Genomic DNA, 19,339 nt, shown 5'->3' with positions numbered 1-19,339 from the left:
CCAGAGTCCCAAGCTACCCCATGGAAAGGGAGAGCGCTGATGCTCCATGGTTGAATGAGAGTCTCAAAGTCCCCATGGCCCTTCTGGCTACCTCTGCCAAGGCACCAGAGAGTGCCATCTTAGGTGCCCCTGCCCAGCTGGGCCCCAAGACGACTGTAGCCCTGGCTATAATCATGTAGAGCTGAAGGAATATCCCATGGAGTCCAGTGAATCCATGAAATCGTGAGTGATTTCGGATGGTTACTGCTTTATGGCTTTAGCAATAGAAAGCCCAGACAGGGAGATTCAAAGGCCTGGTTCCACGCACCCCAAGGTGGAAAAGTCTGTAGCTGAATTTATGCTCCAGAACTCCCCAGGGGAAGAGGCTGAAGCTGAGACTTCACCCGAGGGCACACTCTGGCTCCTTTTCTTCCTCTAGTCTGTCCTTTCTCCAGTCCCTCAGTATCTCTCCTGGAAAGCATTTCTTAAACAAATCACTGTGTGAACATCTCACATCTGTGCCTCCAACAGAAGCTGACTTCAGACACAACACTTCTGATCCAACTGGAACCCAGGGGTCTGGCTACCCTCTTGTCCCTCCCTACTCTTCCCTGCCCCTTTCCTGCATCCAACAGCATATCCCCCTTCAGCTTTGCCACACAACAGGCATCCATCTGTATGTATATGTGAGGAAACGGGCATTAAGAACACCCATGAGGTCTCAAAAGGAAGCAGAAAGCAGCTTGTTTGCCTTGGGCAGCAGCAAATGAACCTCCATCCCCAACCACACAACCATAGAAGGGGTAAGGCCCATAGGAAGGCAAAGTCCAGGCATTAGGCATGTCAGCAGCAGTTAGGGGCCAGATTGGGATTGGGTGTCTGTGGTGGGAGGGGCTCTACTAGTTGTTCCATTTTCCCTCCCGGAGTCTCTTGGCCATCTTCACCCCCACCAGTTCTGGGTCCCTGAAAAACTCCAGACCCCATCACCACGGATCCTCCAGCAGGTCCCAGAGTCGGGTGCCACTGGAGTCAGATAAGTCGGCAGAGAAGATGCTGGGGGCTGGAGGGCCAGAGCCCAGTGGAGGACCCCCACTCAGGGCCTCTAACCAGTCCAAGGAATCCGTGGGGCCTCTGGGAGAGGTGGATGGGGAGTTCGTGGGGGTTGGGAGTGACGAGGAGAAGACAGATGAGAGGCCTTCAGAGTCCGGGGAGGGGGACAGCACGTCGAAGGAGCCAGGAAAATCCAGAGGAATGGGGGGCAGCGGGTCTGCGGGGGAAGGAATAGAGTGTGAGCTTAGGAAGTCATGGATCCGGTTCTGTTCCTCAGCCCATTCTTTCCTCGGACCCAGGAGTGCAGAACCTCAGGCCCCTTCTCCCCCAAACTCAGGAGTTAGGCTCTTACCATCAGGCTGGATCTGGTCCTCCAGGATGTCATCAATGCCCCGATTCGGAAGCAACTGTGGACGGACAGACGCGGCATGAATCTGGCATCCCACCCAGAACCTGAGCGGAGACCCACTATCCCAGGCCCACTTGATCGGGCACCCTCTCACCTGCGCCCTCCGGATGGCTTCCTGCAGCTCCTCCTCCAGCGTCAGGGGCGCTGAGGAAGGTGTTAGGGCTGTGGCCGGAGGCGGAGGCGGAGGCGGAGGAGGAGGAGGAGGAGGCGGCGGCGGCGGCGGAGGCGGAGCGGTCACTAGGCTCTCGGCCGCTCTTGGAGGAGGTGGCTTGTGAGACGCCGGATTCGACTTGGTCTACAACCACCAAGAGGTAGTTCCCGTAAGCCACGCCCACTACGCGTAACCCCACCCACTCGCAATCCGTGGCTCCACCCCCAGGTCCGGCCCTTCACTCCTGGACCACGCCTTTGGCCTCGCCCCCTGTCCTTTCATTGGCTTCTCCTCTGAAGATTCTTCCCCCAGTTGCTCTTAGCCACGCCCCCTTGCGCCGGGCTTTCTCTGCTGGCCAAGTCTCTCCCCACAACTTCATTGGTTCCTCAGTTTTCGACCCTCCGCCCCATTTGTTTTGTCTTCTCGTCATTGGCCCACACTCTCATAGTGCCGCCCTCACCGTGCCCTGCCGCCGGGAGGTTCCCAGGGCCTTGGGCCTGAGGCGTGGCCAGGGAGCACCCGCTGCGCCGTCCTCCCGCCGCGGCTTCTGCCGCTCGCGGGGCGGGGCGCCGCCGCGCATGCGCTCCAGGAGCATCGACTTGGTCCCGGACACCGGGAGGCCCCGCAGGCGCAGCTGCTGCCGGAGCTCTGAGACCTGGGGAGGGGGCGGGGAGAGTCGGTGCTGGGCGTGCTCGGGCGGCAGGCCGGGAGTGGGGAGGACATTTGGGAAACGAGATGGGAAAGACCTGGAACCCTCCAAAAGATGAAACTGGGGACCCAGACTCCTGGATTTCCTTGGGGCAGAGGCTGCGGTTAATCCCACCGAAAGAAAGGACACACCTGGAAAGTTGTCCCCCAAACTCACCGTCAGCTCCTCCAGTTTAAGGGTCTGAAGTTCCAACTTGTGTGGAGGGGGAGAAGGGCTGGGGACTCCTGGTTGGAAGGGAGTGAGGGGAGTGGGCTTCATTCTGGCGATGGTCGTGAGGGAGGAACAGTTTAGAAGGGACAGAGAGAGAAAAGGCATATTAAGGTCCTCATAATCAGGGGCTCTAGAAAATGTAGGAAAGTGACAGCCCAGAATTTTGGGTCTTTGAGGAAGCAAGTACATGGGGCTAGATTTCTGTAGGTGGGAGAGGAGGAACTGGGGGTGTGAGTCTGAAAGGAGAAGGACTGGGAGCTGGAGAGTTGGGCCCCGGGGGAGGAGGGGCTCCGGACTGGACCCTGTCATGAGCAGTGGATTTGAGGCAGGATGATGGGATCTGAATTTCTGGGTCCCCAGAGAAGAGAAATGAGGGTCATACCTAGGATGTAGCTGCTGTGAGTTTGTCCCTTCCCACAGAGGTGGCCCCTGGGGACCCAGGGCTGACCTCTCAACTTGGGGGTCTGCCCTGGACCCTTGTCTCGGCTCCGGGGGCATGTACTGGTGGTATGTTAAGTTTCCCCTGGGCTTGGACTCGCTCCAGCGTTGGGAGGTCTTGGAAGACTCCTAAAACAGCAAGTGTGATGTCCCATGCTTCAGCTCAGTTCCTGCCTTCTTGCCCCAGAGCCCACTGCACAGTGGGGTTGGCAGTCACCAAAGAGGAGCAGATGGGGCAGTGGCAAGGAGGACCAAGGCTAGACTCAGGGGGACTTCCTTTCACTCTAGTCAAGACTCACCTTCTTTGGGGACCTCCAAGGACAATATTCCGTCTCAGGGAGCAAGACGCCAGGGCTGAAGAGGAAAGAGGCAGGGACCAAGGGCAAAGCTGGGGCCAGAGCTGGGCCTGAGGCTGAGATCCACGGATCTGATTCTGAGGCTGGAGAGATAGTGAAAGACCTGAGTGGCCTGGAGGCATTTAGCCAGCAAGGAGGAGCAAAGCTGTGGGAAAGGAGGACCCAGCCTCCCTGGGGTGTGGGAGGACAAGCCCTGGCAGCTGGATGCCTGGACTCCTGAATCTAGGGGCCCAGATTTTCACATTCTCAAGAAGGCAGCAAGCTCTGTCACCAAGGGGTGTGTTAGTTGAGGATCACAGATGTCTGGGGGTTTGCTGAGACAGGGGTGGAGGCCTGCACTCCTGGTTCTTGGGGAGACGGAGAAGCTGAGAGCCACAGTCTGACATTCTTATGTGTACGGAATGTGGAGTGGAGTCTGGGAAGCCTGTCTCCTCCAAAGAGCATCTGGAATCATGCATCTGTTGGGGTGGGAAAACTGGAGAGCAGGAAGCAGAGCTCCCAGGGGTGGGATGACCAAGGACCTGGATTCCTGGATCCTTGGGAAAGGACAGGATGGAATTTCAGTGTATCCTGGGTGGGGTATAGGAACCAAGCTACAGGAACCAGTGAGGGACCTTGCATAGCTGTACTCCAGGATGTCCCAGGGAAACGGGGCCACCATCCCCCTCCCACTCAGGGCCCACACTTACTCGGGTCCTGATTCCGTCTGTGGATCCGAAGCTGGAGGACTGTGGAAGGAGGAGGGAGGTGGGAGGAGGAAGGCGGGAAGGGAGTGTCCGGGAGCCTGGCTTGGCAGGCGGGTGGGAGTTGCAGTTGTTGGCAGGACACACGTGCCCAGCCCCCTTACACACCCCTGCAGGCGGGTGGGCAGGCAGCCCGCTCCCTTTCCCGGGCCTCCCGCCTGCTCCCTGCCAGCGCAGTGCCTCGGGCCAGAGCTGCTCTAGGGCTAGGAGCCAGCCAGCCTGCAGGCAGTAGGCAGCCCCACCCCAGCTCCACCTGCCCCTCACGAGTCAGTGCCCACGCCACCCGCAGGATAATCGCCATCTTGGCAGCCCAGCCCGTTTGCACCTCACCTCCTTTTATCCATGAACCCCACTCTGCAGCGCCAACTTCTTTCTGTGCTCCCCTTTTGCCCTTCCCACAGTCATCCCGTAGTCTGACACCCACCCTTGAAACGCATCTCTGGGCTCTAGATCTACATATGCCACTTCCGTGTATTTGTAATCTACACACTTCATCCTTGGCTCAGTCTGCCTTGGCACCCACCCAGCCACATTGACATTCTTATTTGCACCCCAAGGACATGGCCACTAATTTTGGAGCAAGGCTGTCCCATTGCACAGTTCTGCTCTTTGCACATGTGTGCCTTTTTGCACATTTTTGCTCTTCTGTTATTAGTGTCTTTGTACACCCAACCATGTAACCACACTCACTTGCACTTGGGTGCCCTTTGCCTACTCAGGAATTGACCCCCAGTTCTGCGCATTGCATATCTTACACCTACCCTGGAATCTAAAACACAACTTTTGACACTTTCAAGGCTGGATAGCTCATGTCCCCTTACCAAACTCCCACCCTGACCTCCAAAGTCCCCACTGTGTGAGCATGTCTGCTGTGCATACATTTCAGTTGAAGCCTTGTTCTTTGCAGTGCCTGATCTGCACACCCACCCCTAGCTGCCCACTCCTCTTTGCTGACCTAGCCATTTGCACACTTAGTGGCCTACCTCAATTCGACCCCTTTGCTGGACACCTTTATGCTGAGTGACCTTTTACACAGAAAATACATGTCTCACAGGTCCTCCTACTTTCTCCCACCCCAGAGTAGACCCGTTTCCAGGAGCCCAGGATCCCTTCCCAAACCCATAGGGAAAAGCCTCTCACCAGATCGGAACTTGGAGCGGATGATTTGGGAGCGCTGGGAGGAAGCTGCCAGGGTCATTTCCAAGGCTGGGATGGGGACCTGGACTGGAGAGAGAGCAGGGTCAAAGTGGAGGTCAGGAAGCTGACCCTGTGGGTGGACTTAAGAAAAGCTCTGAGGGAGTTAGGGATAGAAGCAGCCTGTAGCCCTAACTTCTGGATGTGGGAAAGGGCTGGGGCCCCAGACACATAGGTCAGAGGGAGGAGGGCTGGGGCCTGGACTCCTGAGTCTGAGGGAGGAGGGGTTGAGGCCCTAACTCCTGGGTCTGAGGGAGGAGGGGCTGGGAGCCCTGACTCCTAGATCTTGGTAGAGGGAGGACCTGGGTCCTAGGGAGGAGGGCACTGGGAACCTCGACCCCTGGGTCTTTGAAGGAGAAGAAGGGATAGTAGCCTGGACCCCTGAATCTTGAAGGGGAAGGAGGTTAAGGGCTGGCACACAATACTCTTGAGGGGACTAGAATTCAATATCCAGGGGAAAGGGGTCTGGGAAATTGAAGAGTGCCTGCAACTTGCACCTGAGAAGGGAATGGGTTGGGATGTCAGCCACCAGGGTCTGTAAGGAAGGGATGGGGACCAGAAAAGTGACAGAAGAGTTAAGGAGAGTCCTTCCCTCCACCCCAGGGGCTTCTCACCAGGTGGGCTCGGAGCAGCTGTGCCCTAAGGCGGGTGGAGTCTGGCGGTCTGGGTTGGAGACTGCAGGCTCCACCCCACCAGCCTGGGACCGCCTTGGAACCCCCTTTCTGGTGCGTGCTGGAAGCCCAAGGAGTGGGCGGAGGAGACGCGAGCTACGCCTGGGACTCTGAGGAAGGGCGGGGACAGGCTCTGACAGAGTCTGGGGCGGGGTTCCTGGGCTCGCTCCTCCTCGTCGTCCTAAGGCTGTGAGGTCGGGTGGGACAGCCGCAGGCAGACAGACGGGAGCAGGTGCCGGGAGAGGGGCGCCGAATGAGCAGCAGTGGCAGGTGGTCGTGTCCCGTCTCTGCCGGCAGGTGCCACCTGTCGCTTTTTTTTCCCCTGACACAGCAGCGGGAGTCAGGTTTAGGAAAGGGGAAAGTTCAAGCCCGAGGGCCGGACCCCTGGTCTAAGGAGTGGGCTGGGGGTCTGCGGGAGGAAGTGCTAGGAACCGAGATAGAGGTGTGGTTCGGTGATGTGCTTAAAAGTCAGACGGGTTCAGAGAGGGGTAAGGGGACCCAGAGTCCTAGGTAAGAACGAGAAGGCAACTTTGGACTTTGGGGGTGAGGGGAGAGACGGCTGGTTCCCAGTGGCAGGATCAAGGGCCTGATACCCCGCAGAGCACACTTCGGACCATGTTCTGAGGTGTGTGGGAGGCCCCAGTGCTCCTGGGTTGGATTACATGCAAGAGGGCACGCTGAGGCCGCGGCTATAAATACCTCCTCCCACTAGGCAGGAGCCAAAAGCTCCAGGCGAGGGCCCTGAGGCCTTAAAAATCACCATCTCTAAGGCCCCCAATCTTAATAAAAGAGGCACTGCTAAAGTCACAGATACATTTATTGCTCCTTGGCACTAACATCCCAAACCCATTTCCCGCCCCCACCCCGCCCGTCTCATCCTGTTAGTACCCCAAAATTCAAACTCCCAGCTTTCCGCGCGGGGACGGGAACTACAACTCCCAGAAAGCTCTTCGTTCAGGCGGTCTCCCGTGAGTAGAAGCCAAAGAATTTTGAAGGTTCGCGCGCTCGTTTGCTATTGGTCTTCAGGGAGGGGAGGCTACGGGAGGTCCGTGGCGGTGATTGGCTGGCAACTCCTGCTGCTCAAGATCCCACAGGAGGCGACGGAGCCTGCGCAGTTCACGGTGCAGGGCGTCGTCTGTCACTGGGCCCGTGAGGCGCAGGCGTGAGCTGCCCAGGGGCAGGATGAGGGGCGGGTGAGAGGAGAAGCTTTCGAAGATGTCGCCTTTGAGGCCAAAGAACATTGGTTAGAGTCTGAAAATGGGCGTGAGCCGAGACTGAACTACGCCCGAAGAAAAACTCCCAGCAACTGCAGGAGCAGGGTCCGCACAGTGGGAGTTGTAGTTGAGACTACAAAGGCCCATATGGTGGCGTGGGCAACCAGCAGAGAAGTGGCCAGGGTCCTACATCCCCAGGAAGGCTGGGAATTTAGTCCTAGGGACTCCTGAAGGTTAAGGGGCACAGACTCCGAGGAGAGGTGGGTGAGGGGTTGCAGAGGGAGAAAAGAAGGGCTGGGACCTTGAACTCCTGTGCTGGTGAGAAGGGGATTGGGACCAGCCTCCTGGGTCAGAAGAGCGCTGGGGCTAGGGACCCCCACGCCCAAAAGCTGAAAGCCCCAGTGTTTGTATCCCCATTTTCCTCACCTGTGTCCACAGCATCCTGCTCTGCTGGGGGAGGGTCCCAGGCCGGTGGTGGCCCGCGGCCAGGACCCAGCTGGTAGTGGCTAAGCAGATGGTGGAGCTGAGCAGGTGTCAGGGTGGAGTGGTCAGTTCGTAGGCTGCTCCATGAAGCCTGGTGGGAGGACCAGGTGAGAAGTCTATGGTCATATTGGGCAGCTGAGAAATGGCACATGCAAGGGCCTCCATAAGTGGAGTGGATGTGCATAATGGAGTCTATGCCATGTGTCCTGGGCACTGTGAAGACCGCTTGTCACTGAAGTGATGGTAGGGAAGGGTGTTGCTCTCAGAAACTTTAAAATATATGATTTGTTTCAGAATAAATAAAGATACAGGAAGAAGGTGGGGAACAAGACTGATATTCACTTGTATCAATTAAAGCTGGCAATGTGTACAGAGGGGTTAATTTTTCCATTGTGGCTATTTTTGTATCTGTTTGGCAAATTTTGCACTTGACCTAGCTGGCATTAGAATCATCAGTGTGATTAAAATCAGAGACTCTATCCAGATTGCCTGGGTTCAAAGATCTCAGCTTGATTACTTACTGATCTTCTGACAAATCACTATACCTCAGTTTCCTTATCTGTCAAACAACGGTGTAGGGTTGTTATGAAGATGCAATGTGACAAACTGGAAAGTGATTTGGAACACTGCCTGGGGCTTATTAAATGCACTGTCGGTGTTTGATAAAAAATAAATACATGAAATCAAGTGACCTGTTCTACATGATTCTCAGTTTCCTCATCTGAAAAACTGTCTAATAATAACCCATTTTCATGCAGATCTTTCAGTATTAAACAAGAATTGTGAAACACAGTGACTGGAATTAAGGTTTTGTTCAGTGGATATTTTAACCAGCACATTCCCTGGTCTCATACCAAACTTCCTGACTCAGCATGGCTGAGGAGGGACCCTGCAAACTATTTTTAAAAAGTTCCACTGGGATTCAGACACAGTCAAATGTGGTTATTGTTGGTGCTGGCTGCCAGCTATCTAAGCAGAGTCTTGGAATGAAAAGGGTCTCCAGGAGCTCTGAGGGTGAGCTGAATATACAGGGTGGCTGAGAGGGGTTGAAGAGTTAGAGGTTAGGGGTCAAGGATTACCTTAAGCAGGGAGGTGCGGGGCACACAGAGCAGGTTCACAGCAATGGAGAGTTTCCGGAAGAACTCAGTGGCAATGTCACCTAGCCCAGCCCCCTGAAGCCAGTCCAAGACAAGATCTAGGTTGGTTCGGATTTGGACAGCTCGGGACCACTGATAGAAAGGTCGGCCTTGACCTAGGAGGGAAGGTTATGGGAGTAAATGTGGGTGGACTGTGGCCTGCTTCCCAGACCATTCCTGTTCTTGAGCTTGGTCTGTGTCTCTGTTCTCCAGAATATCCAGACATGTGGCCTGTGCTGTGTGTCTAGCTTGATATGGGTCTGGGATAGGAGCCTCCCCATTCCTGGCTCTCAACCCAACTCTCACCTCGTTCCATCAGTGAGTTGAGAAGGGATGCATTGGAGAAGAAAAACAAGTAGCCGAAAGTCTGAGACACAAGATCTGGATGCAGCTCACACTGGCTGGTCAATTCCAAGGCTGCCTGGAACACGCCCAGTGTAGGTCTCAACCCTGGAGGCATGGCCCCCAGCTCTGCACCAGGCCCAGGCAGATCGGCACCAGCTGTGAAGGGGTTGCTATCCAGGAGAGCAGGCAGTGTTGAATAAAGAGTCTGAGGAAACAGGCAAAAAGAAGTGATTGGATCACATTCCCTGGAAGCTTCAGGTTGGTAGAGCATGAAGATAATGGGCAGCTCTAAAGGCTTCTAGGAGTTGTAGCCTACTCTGCATTCAACACCTGAAGGGACTCTATGAGCAAATCCCTACTTCACAGATGGGCTTCTAGCATTTATTAAACCTGGAACAAGTCAAGTCTTAAGAAAGACTTTCTATAAGTTTCTTGGTTATTATAACACCACTTCTCAAGCATTTTGGGACTTGTAGTTCTCAGTAGATAGCTCAAGAAGGACAAAGAATAGTGGACAAAGGAGCCCCCTTCTTTTATCCAGAATTCCTGAAGGAAAGAAAAAGAATGGAGAGTTAGGAAGTAGGAGTCAGGTGGCAATTATCTGGTAGAAAGTAAGATCAGGCCAAGGACCGGAAATGAGGTCAGATACAGAAATAAAACACCCTCTGCAAGAATGTGCAGGAAGTGAAGCCTCAGAGGAAAGGGCTTCATAGTTATGGCTGTTCAAGGAACTGATACCTATCCCAAAATACTCCCTTCTCCTTTTACAGACAGGGAATCAGACCAGCATAAACCAAAATCCCTGAGAAGTCCAAGAAGCAATATTAAGGTCCAAGATATGGCAGGAGGTGGGGGAGGCAGAGCTAGGGGGAGGCAGACCCTGCAGGAAGAGCACTCAGAAAAAGGTCTCCAGATTAGAAATGGAAGTGAGTTCAGAGCTACAGCAAGTGAGATCAACAAACACAGGAAATAAGATCCGATTAAAGATTTTTGGTTTAAATGACAGGATCTAACACTACTTGAACTATCTGTCTCTCTGCCTGCCTATCTATCTATATATCTGTCTATCTATAATTTATCAGTAGACCAAAAAAAAAGGGAGCTTGAGAAAATGTAATGGTTACACAACCAGGTAATGAAGTCAGACTGTCGAGAGGCAATAATTGCAGACAGGAAGAAAAGCCAGAAAGGCAGGAAGTGATGTCACAGCAACAAAGAACTGGAATGAGATGGGAAGTGATGTCATGGGAGAAGGAAATTTTAAGCCAACCAGGAAATGACATCAGAGCAACACAATGAAGTTTTATCAGAAAATGATGCTGTTAAATTGGAAGTAGGGGCAAAGCCAACCTTGGTGAGGTAGTAGACAGACTGCTGGAAGGTACACATGATGACCTCATCCAGGAGGGCCATGGCCTCGTCACATAATTCCAAGTCATTGCAGAGCTGTGGGTCTGAGGATAGACCTAAGGGTGAGAGGGAGAACCACAGGCTGGCAGCCAGGAGCCCAGGGCCCCAGATTCAGGAAAAAGGGCTTGGAAAAGCCTAAGCTTGGATAAGAGCTCACCCTCCTGGTCGGCCTCCTTCTCCATTTCCAGCACCTTCTCCTGCACAAAGCTCAGCAGCTCAGTGGTGTTGGCCATCCACAGCATGAGTGGCCGCAGCTCCACAGATACAGCCTCTGGAGTCAGGGGCACTTCGGGGATCCCCTCAGGGTGGCTGAGGAAAGGGGAAGGAACCTCTGATCCCTGCTCATCCCTCATAATAGTCCAAACCTCAAGATTTGGGCCTAAGTTGAGGACCAAGCCCATGCCCCATTTCACAGCCAGAAATGTTGAGTCCCAAGGAGGAACAGAAACTTGCACTAAGACATGTATGGAATAAATGCAGAACTAGATGCAAATCCCAACTCTTGCATCCCTCTGGATTTTTGTGCTTGGAATTTCTCTTACTTCTCTGGCTGACGGTCTCCAATTTCCTTAATTTTTTCCTGCAGAACAGTGAGATCAGAATTAGGGGAGAGGGTCAGGGGAGAGGGTATCTTGAGTTAATGTCCTGGTTTTTCTAGAAGCCTATTTAGGACAGAGACTCCCCACTTTGCAGATGTACTCTAATCCCTAAGCCTCACAGGTAAGCATGCTGCCACGGAGTTACCTTTTCAGCCCTTGTTACTTATTTTTTGAGACAGGATCTCACTAAGTTGCCCAGGATGTCCTCTAACTCCTGAGCCTCCTCTCTAGTCTCTCTTTTTAAAAGGTAACAAGAGGCAGGGCTGGGATTGTGGCTCAGTGGCAGAGCACTTGCCTGGCATGTGTGAGGTACTGGGTTTCATTCTCAGCCCCACATATAAATAAATAAAAATAAAGTTCTATCAACAATTAAAAAAATACATGTTTTTAAAAAGTAACAAGAGGTGATGGTGGTGATGAATGAGTGGTCTGTTGCCCTTGGGGCCTCTTCTGCTCAAATTCTGTTTCTTCTTAACCCCAAAGAACTCCCTAAACCCTCCCTCTAACAAGCCTCTAGTTCAATAGGATGGAACCTTTCTTCTACTCTGACCTATTTCTTTCTGGGGCTCCCATATGTAGGTCCAACCAACCTATCTTTCAATAACGGTCTCTCTTGCAACTGCTGCAAGGTCCCAGCCCAGTGGGCTGCCCACCGAACTTCTTACAATGGTCTCTTCAAATTCTCGGTCCCGCCCTATTTCCCAGAATGATTTATTCCAGGATCCCACAGCTCCAAAGGTAGGCACTACCTCCTCTTCTATGAATCTAAAACTTCAGTGAGTGGGACCACTTTCTACATCGCCCAAGCCCTTCCTGAGGCACCATGGGAAACATACTTTCTTCTCACCCTTGTCCCTAACTACAGTAGCCTTGGGCAGCAGGTGGGGCTGGATGGCGGTTGGGGGTGCTCACCCAGACGGCCTCCTTGATGAGCCTGGCGAGGCGGCCCAGCAGGCGCGGTAGGTGGCCCAGCTCCAGCTCTCGGGCCGAGTGCTGCACGCATAGCGCCAGCAGCGTGGCAGGCCCCAGCGGTGGCAGGTCTCCCGCTCCAGAGGCCGCTGTCCGCACGATCTCGCCCAGCAGTGCTTCCTCCTCGCGAGGTCGGAAACGCAGGACCGGCTCCCGGCCGTCCAGGTAAGCGGCCAGCGCCTCCCCACGCTCTTGCAGACCGCGGCCGCACAAACGGCAGGAGAAGGCCCAGCCGGGGCCTGGGGGTGTGGCCCCGGGACGCGCAGGAAGCCAGGGGGGTCTTGCCGGCCCAGAACCCCCAGTACGGGGGTCCTTGTACATGAACAGGAAGTGCTCGCCCAGCCCTAGCAGGTCACCTGGGTGCAGCTCGGCCTCTCTCAGCAGAAGACACCCGTTGTGCATAACCGGAGCTCCACGGGAAGGGCGCACCATGGCTGGGGGCTCAGGGCCCGCACGAACTGTGCAGTGGCGTGGCAGTATGTCAGGGGCATTGAGGAAAGTGTCCACGTACGGGCCCGGGGACCCGCAGCGGGATGAAGAGGTCCCGCCTCTGCCAAAAACGTGTTGCTCCCTCGTCATGACATACACCACAAAGTCCTAGAAAAAAAGTAAAGACAACAAATCCAATTCCCTTCCCAATGGGTGCTTCCAAACAGTCTCTATCCCAACATCAGTACTCCCATATCCCACCTACTCTTTAAATGAATACTTCCAAAATCGACCAGGACCCAGAGGACTAACATTCCACTTCCTTTTGAAAGAGCTTTCTATGGGAGATGCTACCATGTTGCACATCCCCACAACTCTATACTTACAGAAGAAAGCCCCAACTTTGTCACTCCCTCAAAGAACAGATGATTCAGAGTGATCAATCACCAATGGACTCTCATTTTCCCAACAATTCTGAATGAATTCTTCCCCACCTAAACTGGACTCTACCAAAACATCCAGCCCAAGGAATGAGTGCTTCCAAGGACATCCGTCACCCCTACTAAAATGGACTACCCCTACCTCCATCCTCAAAGAATGGACCACTCCAACCTTCCTCCATTTTCCACACCCCTGGCCCCACTTGTTCTTTACTCCACCTCCAGTGATGGAGCCTTACGGATGTTTCCCCTTCTACTAATAGTCATTCTCAATATCCCAAAGGAATGAGATCTTTTAAAAGACCCCCTCAAACCAATGTTCTTCCATTAGCCAGGACTCATGAAGGTGCATTTCCTAGGTGACCCCTTTCCACAGTGCATTCTCTCCATTATTCCCATCCCTTGACAAGGAAACCTGCTCCAACAATGGACTCCTCTATTTGCCCCCACTCACGTGTAGAAGGACTCCAAAGACACACCCACAACATCAGCAGAGGTTCTTACTATGTCCCTCCCTACAGGGGACACCTCCTAGAGATTTCCATACAGTGGCTCTTCTAGTAATCATGTTTTCAAACACCTGCCTCAAGGAGAGAGTTTCCTACTTCATCCACTCCCCAAAAAGATACATTCCAAAGAACCCTTCTTAAAAAGGTGCTCTTGTCTCCATTCTGTAAAAATGGAAGCAGTGTGTCGCCTTTCTAAAATAAACCTCCTAAGACTGTGTGCATGAATGAATGTGTACTAATCCCACTGATATGTACAATGCACGGATGAAAATACTCTCAAGTTCTCCCATTGTCACCCAAATGTGTAAATGCACAGAAGTGCCAGCACCCCCTGCCTGCATCCACAGTGGTCAAATGTCCCAGTGAAAACCATCACCTTTTACAAATGGGTTCATCCACTCCCCCACCAAAGAAATACAGGCTTTTCTAGATCAAGACCCCAGACACCAGTCAAGGACGTCCCTGCCCCAGGACACGCACTCTCCTGTCGCCCTCCCTCAAGAGATGATGTCTGCACGGGGTCTCCTTCCTGCAGTGGACTCTCCTTTGAAAAGACACAGCTTGCCCTCAACTTTCAGTGACAGGACCATGCCCTGTTTGTGCCTCCAGTGTAATCTTGTCAGCCATCTCCCCTCCGCCTCCTCCACATTCACACTCTGCAACCTGGCTGTGCTTTTGCCTATCAGAGGACCTGAGGCTACCTCAACCAGAGGAATTCTGAGAACTACAGGTTTATCACTCTCCAATGACAGGGGGGACATAGGGCTCTGGGTGGTTGGGGAGACGATGCTCACCTGGGCATCCTGATAGCCCTGGAGCAGTAGAAAGTAGGGACGATTGCTGGGGGCCTGGATGAGGCACTGAGTCAACTGATCAAAATCCCCGGGGTCTGCAGGTACTATTTGGGTATCAGCTGCCCCTGGGGCCATGCTAAGTGCCTGCTGCCTGCGTTCCTGCTGCCGCCTTCTCCGACCCTGCAGGCTCAGCTCTGACACACTGCGCCGTAAGGACAAGTTCTCCGAGCGTTCCTTGCCCCCAGATCCAGCGGGGACCCCAGATCCAGACCCAGGACCAGGACTGGCCAGTGCAGCCCCACCAGAAGCTGCACGGGAGCGATTCTTCTGTGGCCGCCACGAGGGGGCGCCGGTGCCTGCGGGGGGGGGGGGGCGGCGGGAGAGAGAGAGAGTGCCTGAGAGTAGAAAGACCAGGGAGAGAGACCTGAGATCATCTATCACTCCCTGAGTGCCTTGTCCCTTGGTGCACATGGCAGCACGCATGCCAGGTTTCCTGTGGCATGTGCTATTTCACCTTTGAGGTCGCCTCCTGCTTCAGGATCCATATAACAGTCCTTGGCCTCTCTGAACACCCCCTCCTCTATCCCCTTTCTTTCCCCTGCGCCTACACTTGGCAGTTAAGGGAGCCTAAGGCTAAGGATCCAAGGCCCGCTGCCAGTCTTCACCCACCTAGACGCACTGGTCCCTTTCCCTCCTAAGCTCTGCCCACATAAGGCCTTGACCCTCAAGAACCGCCTCAGCCTAGTTCCCAGAGCTGCCTCCTGCCACACAGACTCACAAGCAGGTGCCACCACACCTTACCAGGCCCAACACCTCAGACTCAGGTCTACTCAGTTCGGGCCCACCCACGGCTCTGCACAGCCTCCAGGACATTGTCCTGGCCTGGTCCTCATCTCCTAGTTCTCTCCAACTTCGATTTTCCCCCTAACACTGGCCGAATCCCTGGGAATTCGCGAGGCTCTGGCGCTTCCCACAGGCTGCTGAGCTGCCAGAACCCACCGACACCCCGCTGGGGAGCTACCACTACTTTGGCCACCTACACATTCAGCCTCCTGCAAGGCAGCCTGGAATGCCTCCTAAAGGCCCTGATTCCATCCAGAGACACTCTGGGACACCTCCAACCACTGCCACCAACCGGGCCACGCCCCACGCGAATCCAAGCACCACTCTGTAGGCCCTGGGAAACCAGCAGGTCCCGCTCAGCGCTCAGATGCTGCAGCCCCGCCTTCTCCCAGTCTAAGTGCCCGCCCCGGCCGCCCCGACCGGATCCTCCACCAATCACCTCACAGCTCGCTCCTCGCTTGGCCCGCCCACGCCCTCAGAGCTGCCCCAGAGCCACGCCCACAGCCCGCGCCAATCGGGCCTTTACTGGCTGCTCCTATCAGGCTCTGTGGGCCCCGGGGGCCCCAAAACCCTGTCCAGCCCCCCAGGTCCCCGCGCTGGCTCACCGTCGCTGTCCGCGGCCCCGAAGGCCTCCTGCTCCAGGCGGCGCGCCTCCTCGCGGCCGCGCAGCTCGAATCGCCGCGCCCAGCCGGGCCGCGCCCGCCACAGCTCCTGCACCAGCAGTGGGCGCTCCGAGTCGCCCAGCACGCGCAGGTGCTCCGCCTGCCACTCGCCGCTGCCCATGCCGGCCGTGGCCGGTCGGCCCAGCGCGTCGCACAGCGCGAAGGCGTCCACGCCGCTGCTCTCGCCAGGGCCGCTGCCGGGGCTGCTGGCCAGCCCATAGCGCTCCAGCGCTTCAGCCACCAGCTCCCGCGCTGTGGAGCGCGCCGTGGCCAGCACACTCTTATAGTTGGCCCCCGACGTCAAGCCAGCGCCAAAGATCTTTAGGACCCCCGGGGGCGCAGTGGCGCGGGATGCCAAAGGGGGTTCCGGGGCCACGCCCGCTGCCAATTCTGGCAGCTTCTTCTCGCTGGCCCAGCGCTGCGCGCCCCCTGGAGTCCCGGGTCCTCCAGCGCCGCCAGATCCGGTGGTCCCGGTCCCCGAACCCCGGAAGAGCTGAGAGATGCGCTTGGCGCGGCTCCCCGAGGCTCCCCCCGCCGCTTTCACCGCGCCCACTCGCCGCAGTTCCACGTGCGGCGGGGGCGGGGGCAGCGGCTCGCTGCTGCGGCTCCCCGTGTCGGAAGACGAAGACCTGGGAGCCACCCGTGAACAGAGACGCAGGAGAGTCACCCAGAAAAGCAAGCAAACACGGAGATGGCAGCCGAGGGGGGGAAAGGAAGCATACAAATACAGAGAGAGACAGAGACAGAGACCCAGAGAGGGAAAGGAGCAGAGAAGGACAGAAAAGACAGAAACCCAGGGACGACCCATATGGGTGGTGGGAAGAGGTCAGAGGAAAGAGAGAGTTCAAATAAATAAATAAAGGCGACTCCTGGAAGCCATTTCCAAGAAGTGACCAGGGAGATGAGGAAGGAAGGTGAATCAAGCCCAGGGCCTGTGTGGTCCATCCCAGTGCCCTCAGCCCACCTCTCCCCACAATGGGCCCAGATAAGGCAGTATCCAACTTCCTGCTCTCATTCCCCAGGCTCCCTTGCCCATTCAGGACTGAAACCAAAGCCAGGTCTCTCAGGGTCCCTCGCAAGAAGCAATGCATGGAGCTGGGCCCAAAGCAGGGACTTCCATATCTACTCACTTGACAGAGGCAGCGCTGGGCCAACGCCGCCCCAGCTTGGCCAGCTGCTTCCGGGGGGAATTGATCCACAGGCCCACAGGGAGATGAAGCTTTCCAAAGCGGGGGCTTCCGCCCTCCTTCCTTTCACCAGATAGCATGGCCCTAAGGGAAGGTGGGTAAGACACAAATCCCAAATAGGCTGAATGGTAGGCACAGGGTATTGGGAACCTAGGAGAGGAATGGGGCCCTGGATCCCAGGTCCAGGAGGACAGATGGCGCAGAGGAACTCCTAGGTCCCTGGCTCTCACCTTTTGCAGGTCCGGCAGCACCCGGAGGGCCTGGGTCTGTCGGCCTGCCGTTTGGTCCTCTGCTTTTGAAAAGGCTTTGCCTATGTCCCAGCTCCCGGCACTGGGTGGGGGACAGGAAAAGGCAAAAGGAAACCCGGCAGGAAGAGCTGGGAGGGGGCGTCCTGTGAGGAGACCAGGCCTGGGGGAGGAGATCTGAGAGTAGGCCCTGCCTTATTGCTTGATTCTGGAATTATATTACAGTCCGTAGTTCCCCTCCACCAGAACTCTTGGGTCCCAGGATCCACACCCTCCTCCCTGAGGCAGGAGCCCATCTCTAGTTCTCGCCTCTCAGGGAACCCAAAGTATGCATCTGTCCAGAGGAGTGAGTCAGATACTTAGACAATAAGACACGTATTTAATTCTTCCCCAAGTCGGAAGCCCTTTTCTTTGGGTGCTTAGAAGGTCTATTGGTTGTCAACGCTGAGCATTTAGAACTTTGATTTAGCTTTCGAAGTTCTTCAGTAAAGTCGCCTGAATGAGGTTACAGAATTCCAATAATGGAGCAGAGTTAGGTAGGTGGCAGTCTCAGCCCCCACACAAATCTGTCCTTATTCTGGCAATGTCAAAGCCTCACCTTCCTAGCTATGCCTTACCCCCAATGGAAGCCCCACCCACAAAGGAAAACTTGCAGGGGCTCCCTAACCAGCTCCTGTACTGGGCAGTAGGAAACCTAGTCCCTCACTCAAGCCCACTTGTCCTCTGTGGGTAATTTACCTGACACCCAGGGCTGCTATCAGGGCTATAGAGGAGCAGATCAGTAGCCCAAAGAGAGGGCCCTGCAGCATACTCTTGGCATGTGAAGGCTGGGAGGTCTCAGATGATGACTCCAAACCTGCTGAATTTGGGGGTACTGAGGTCTCCTTAAGTGGGGTCATGTCCCTCAGGAGTGGGGCCGTCTCTCCCTCAAGCACGGCTGTCTTACCTTGGGCTGTCTCACCCGGGACAGGGGCTATCACATCTTGGAGTGAGGCTGTCACATTCTGGCCAGGTGGAGCTGTCGCATGTTCACCTGGGGCCGCCTCACCTTCTCCTGGGGCCGCCTCACCTTCTCCTGGGGCCGCCTCACCTTCTCCTGGGGCCGCCTCACCTTCTCCTGCAGCCGCTTCACCTTCACCTGGGGCTGTTTCCCCCTGAAATGGTGTCATCTCACCCTGGACTGATGAGCTCGTCTCACCGGGCAGTGGGGCCATCTCATCCAGGCCAGATGGGGCCACCTCGCCCTGGACAGTCTCACCCTGGACCGGAGAGGATGCCTCACTTTGGACTGTTGTGCCCATCTCACCTTGGAGTGGGGCCGTCTCACCCTGGACTGTTGGGCGCGTCATAGACTGGACTGTTGTGCCCGACTCACCTTGGGATGAGGCCATCTCGCCCTGGACTGTTGGGCCTGTCATAGACTGAACTGTTGTGCCTGGCTCACCTTGGAATGAGGCTGTCTCACCCTGGACTGTTGGGCCCATAGGAGATTGGACTGTTGTGCCCGTCCCACCCTGGACTGATGAGCTCGTCTCAGCCTGGAGTGGGGCCGTCTCAGCCTGGAGTGGGGCCGTCTCAGCCTGGAGTGGGGCCGTCTCAGACTGGAATTCTGAGGCCGTCTCACCCCCAGTCTCTACGTCTGTTGTTGATGTCTCCTCTGTAGAATTTTGGGGCAAAACTGACAGAGGAGGACAATGAGCTGTCCTGGCAGGAAGTGAAAGCAAGCCCTCCCCAACACCCAAACTGTCTAGAGAAACGCCCTAGGGAACCTAGCCCCAGCTGACAGAATCCATAACCCAGGCAATAAGCCACACCTCCATGGCATGAAACCTCAACCCAACCTGAAGGGAAGCCTCCACAGCTGCCCCGCAACGCCCTGGGCCCTGAATGCTACACTTCTCTAACACCCAAGACTGACCTGTGACGAGATAATGAATGATCGTGGCTGGGCCAGAGCTCACCGAACCCAGTTCACAGCGGTAGGAACCAGAATGATCTGGATTCACTGAAAGAATGGTCAGCATGGGGTTCTTTCCCTTATACAGCAACTTCTCAGAACCATCCTCTGTAATCTACAAGTAAGATCAAGGGCATCACAAGGTCCTGGGGAATGTCAGGAATTGGGGGAATAGAGGGCTGAGGAGAACTTGGGACCTCAGTGCAG

At 55.4% G+C, this 19,339-nt stretch overlaps 2 protein-coding genes across 7 annotated transcripts; both read right to left on the bottom strand.

Moving 5' to 3' along the window:
• Nucleotides 1–227: 227 nt before the first annotated feature.
• Nucleotides 228–5,978, bottom strand: Mamstr (MEF2 activating motif and SAP domain containing transcriptional regulator). 3 transcript variants are annotated; one of them, XM_076839063.2, is made up of 10 exons: nt 5,854–5,978; nt 5,186–5,269; nt 3,992–4,030; nt 3,246–3,385; nt 2,891–3,075; nt 2,455–2,557; nt 2,050–2,244; nt 1,533–1,733; nt 1,382–1,436; nt 228–1,246 (listed from the first exon to the last, which is right to left on the bottom strand). In XM_076839063.2, exons 2-10 carry the CDS (start codon nt 5,241–5,243, stop codon nt 963–965), a joined length of 1,260 nt encoding a protein of 419 aa, XP_076695178.1. In that variant the 5' UTR covers nt 5,244–5,269; nt 5,854–5,978; the 3' UTR covers nt 228–962. The 3 variants fall into 3 exon arrangements, with proteins under 3 accessions (XP_076695178.1, XP_076695179.1, XP_076695180.1); XM_076839064.2 differs by having other exon boundaries at nt 5,186–5,264; XM_076839065.2 differs by lacking the exon at nt 2,050–2,244.
• Nucleotides 5,979–6,709: 731 nt separating this feature from the next.
• Nucleotides 6,710–17,228, bottom strand: Rasip1 (Ras interacting protein 1). 4 transcript variants are annotated; one of them, XM_076837948.2, is made up of 12 exons: nt 17,161–17,228; nt 16,874–17,014; nt 15,687–16,372; nt 14,239–14,594; nt 12,010–12,663; nt 11,041–11,078; nt 10,656–10,807; nt 10,439–10,554; nt 9,050–9,293; nt 8,687–8,859; nt 7,551–7,698; nt 6,710–7,132 (listed from the first exon to the last, which is right to left on the bottom strand). In XM_076837948.2, the coding sequence occupies exons 2-12, from the start codon at nt 17,008–17,010 to the stop codon at nt 6,933–6,935; spliced, it is 2,904 nt and encodes a 967-aa protein (XP_076694063.1). In that variant the 5' UTR covers nt 17,011–17,014; nt 17,161–17,228; the 3' UTR covers nt 6,710–6,932. The 4 variants fall into 4 exon arrangements, with proteins under 4 accessions (XP_076694063.1, XP_076694064.1, XP_076694061.1 ...); XM_076837949.2 differs by having other exon boundaries at nt 10,439–10,542; XM_076837946.1 differs by lacking the exon at nt 17,161–17,228 and having other exon boundaries at nt 15,687–16,961.
• Nucleotides 17,229–19,339: the final 2,111 nt, after the last annotated feature.

This window comes from Callospermophilus lateralis, chromosome 18 (assembly GCF_048772815.1).
Source record: "Callospermophilus lateralis isolate mCalLat2 chromosome 18, mCalLat2.hap1, whole genome shotgun sequence".
NCBI lineage: Eukaryota > Metazoa > Chordata > Mammalia > Rodentia > Sciuridae > Callospermophilus > Callospermophilus lateralis.
Note: the sequence above shows the minus strand (reverse complement) of the source record. Positions and strands in the feature narration are given on the sequence as shown.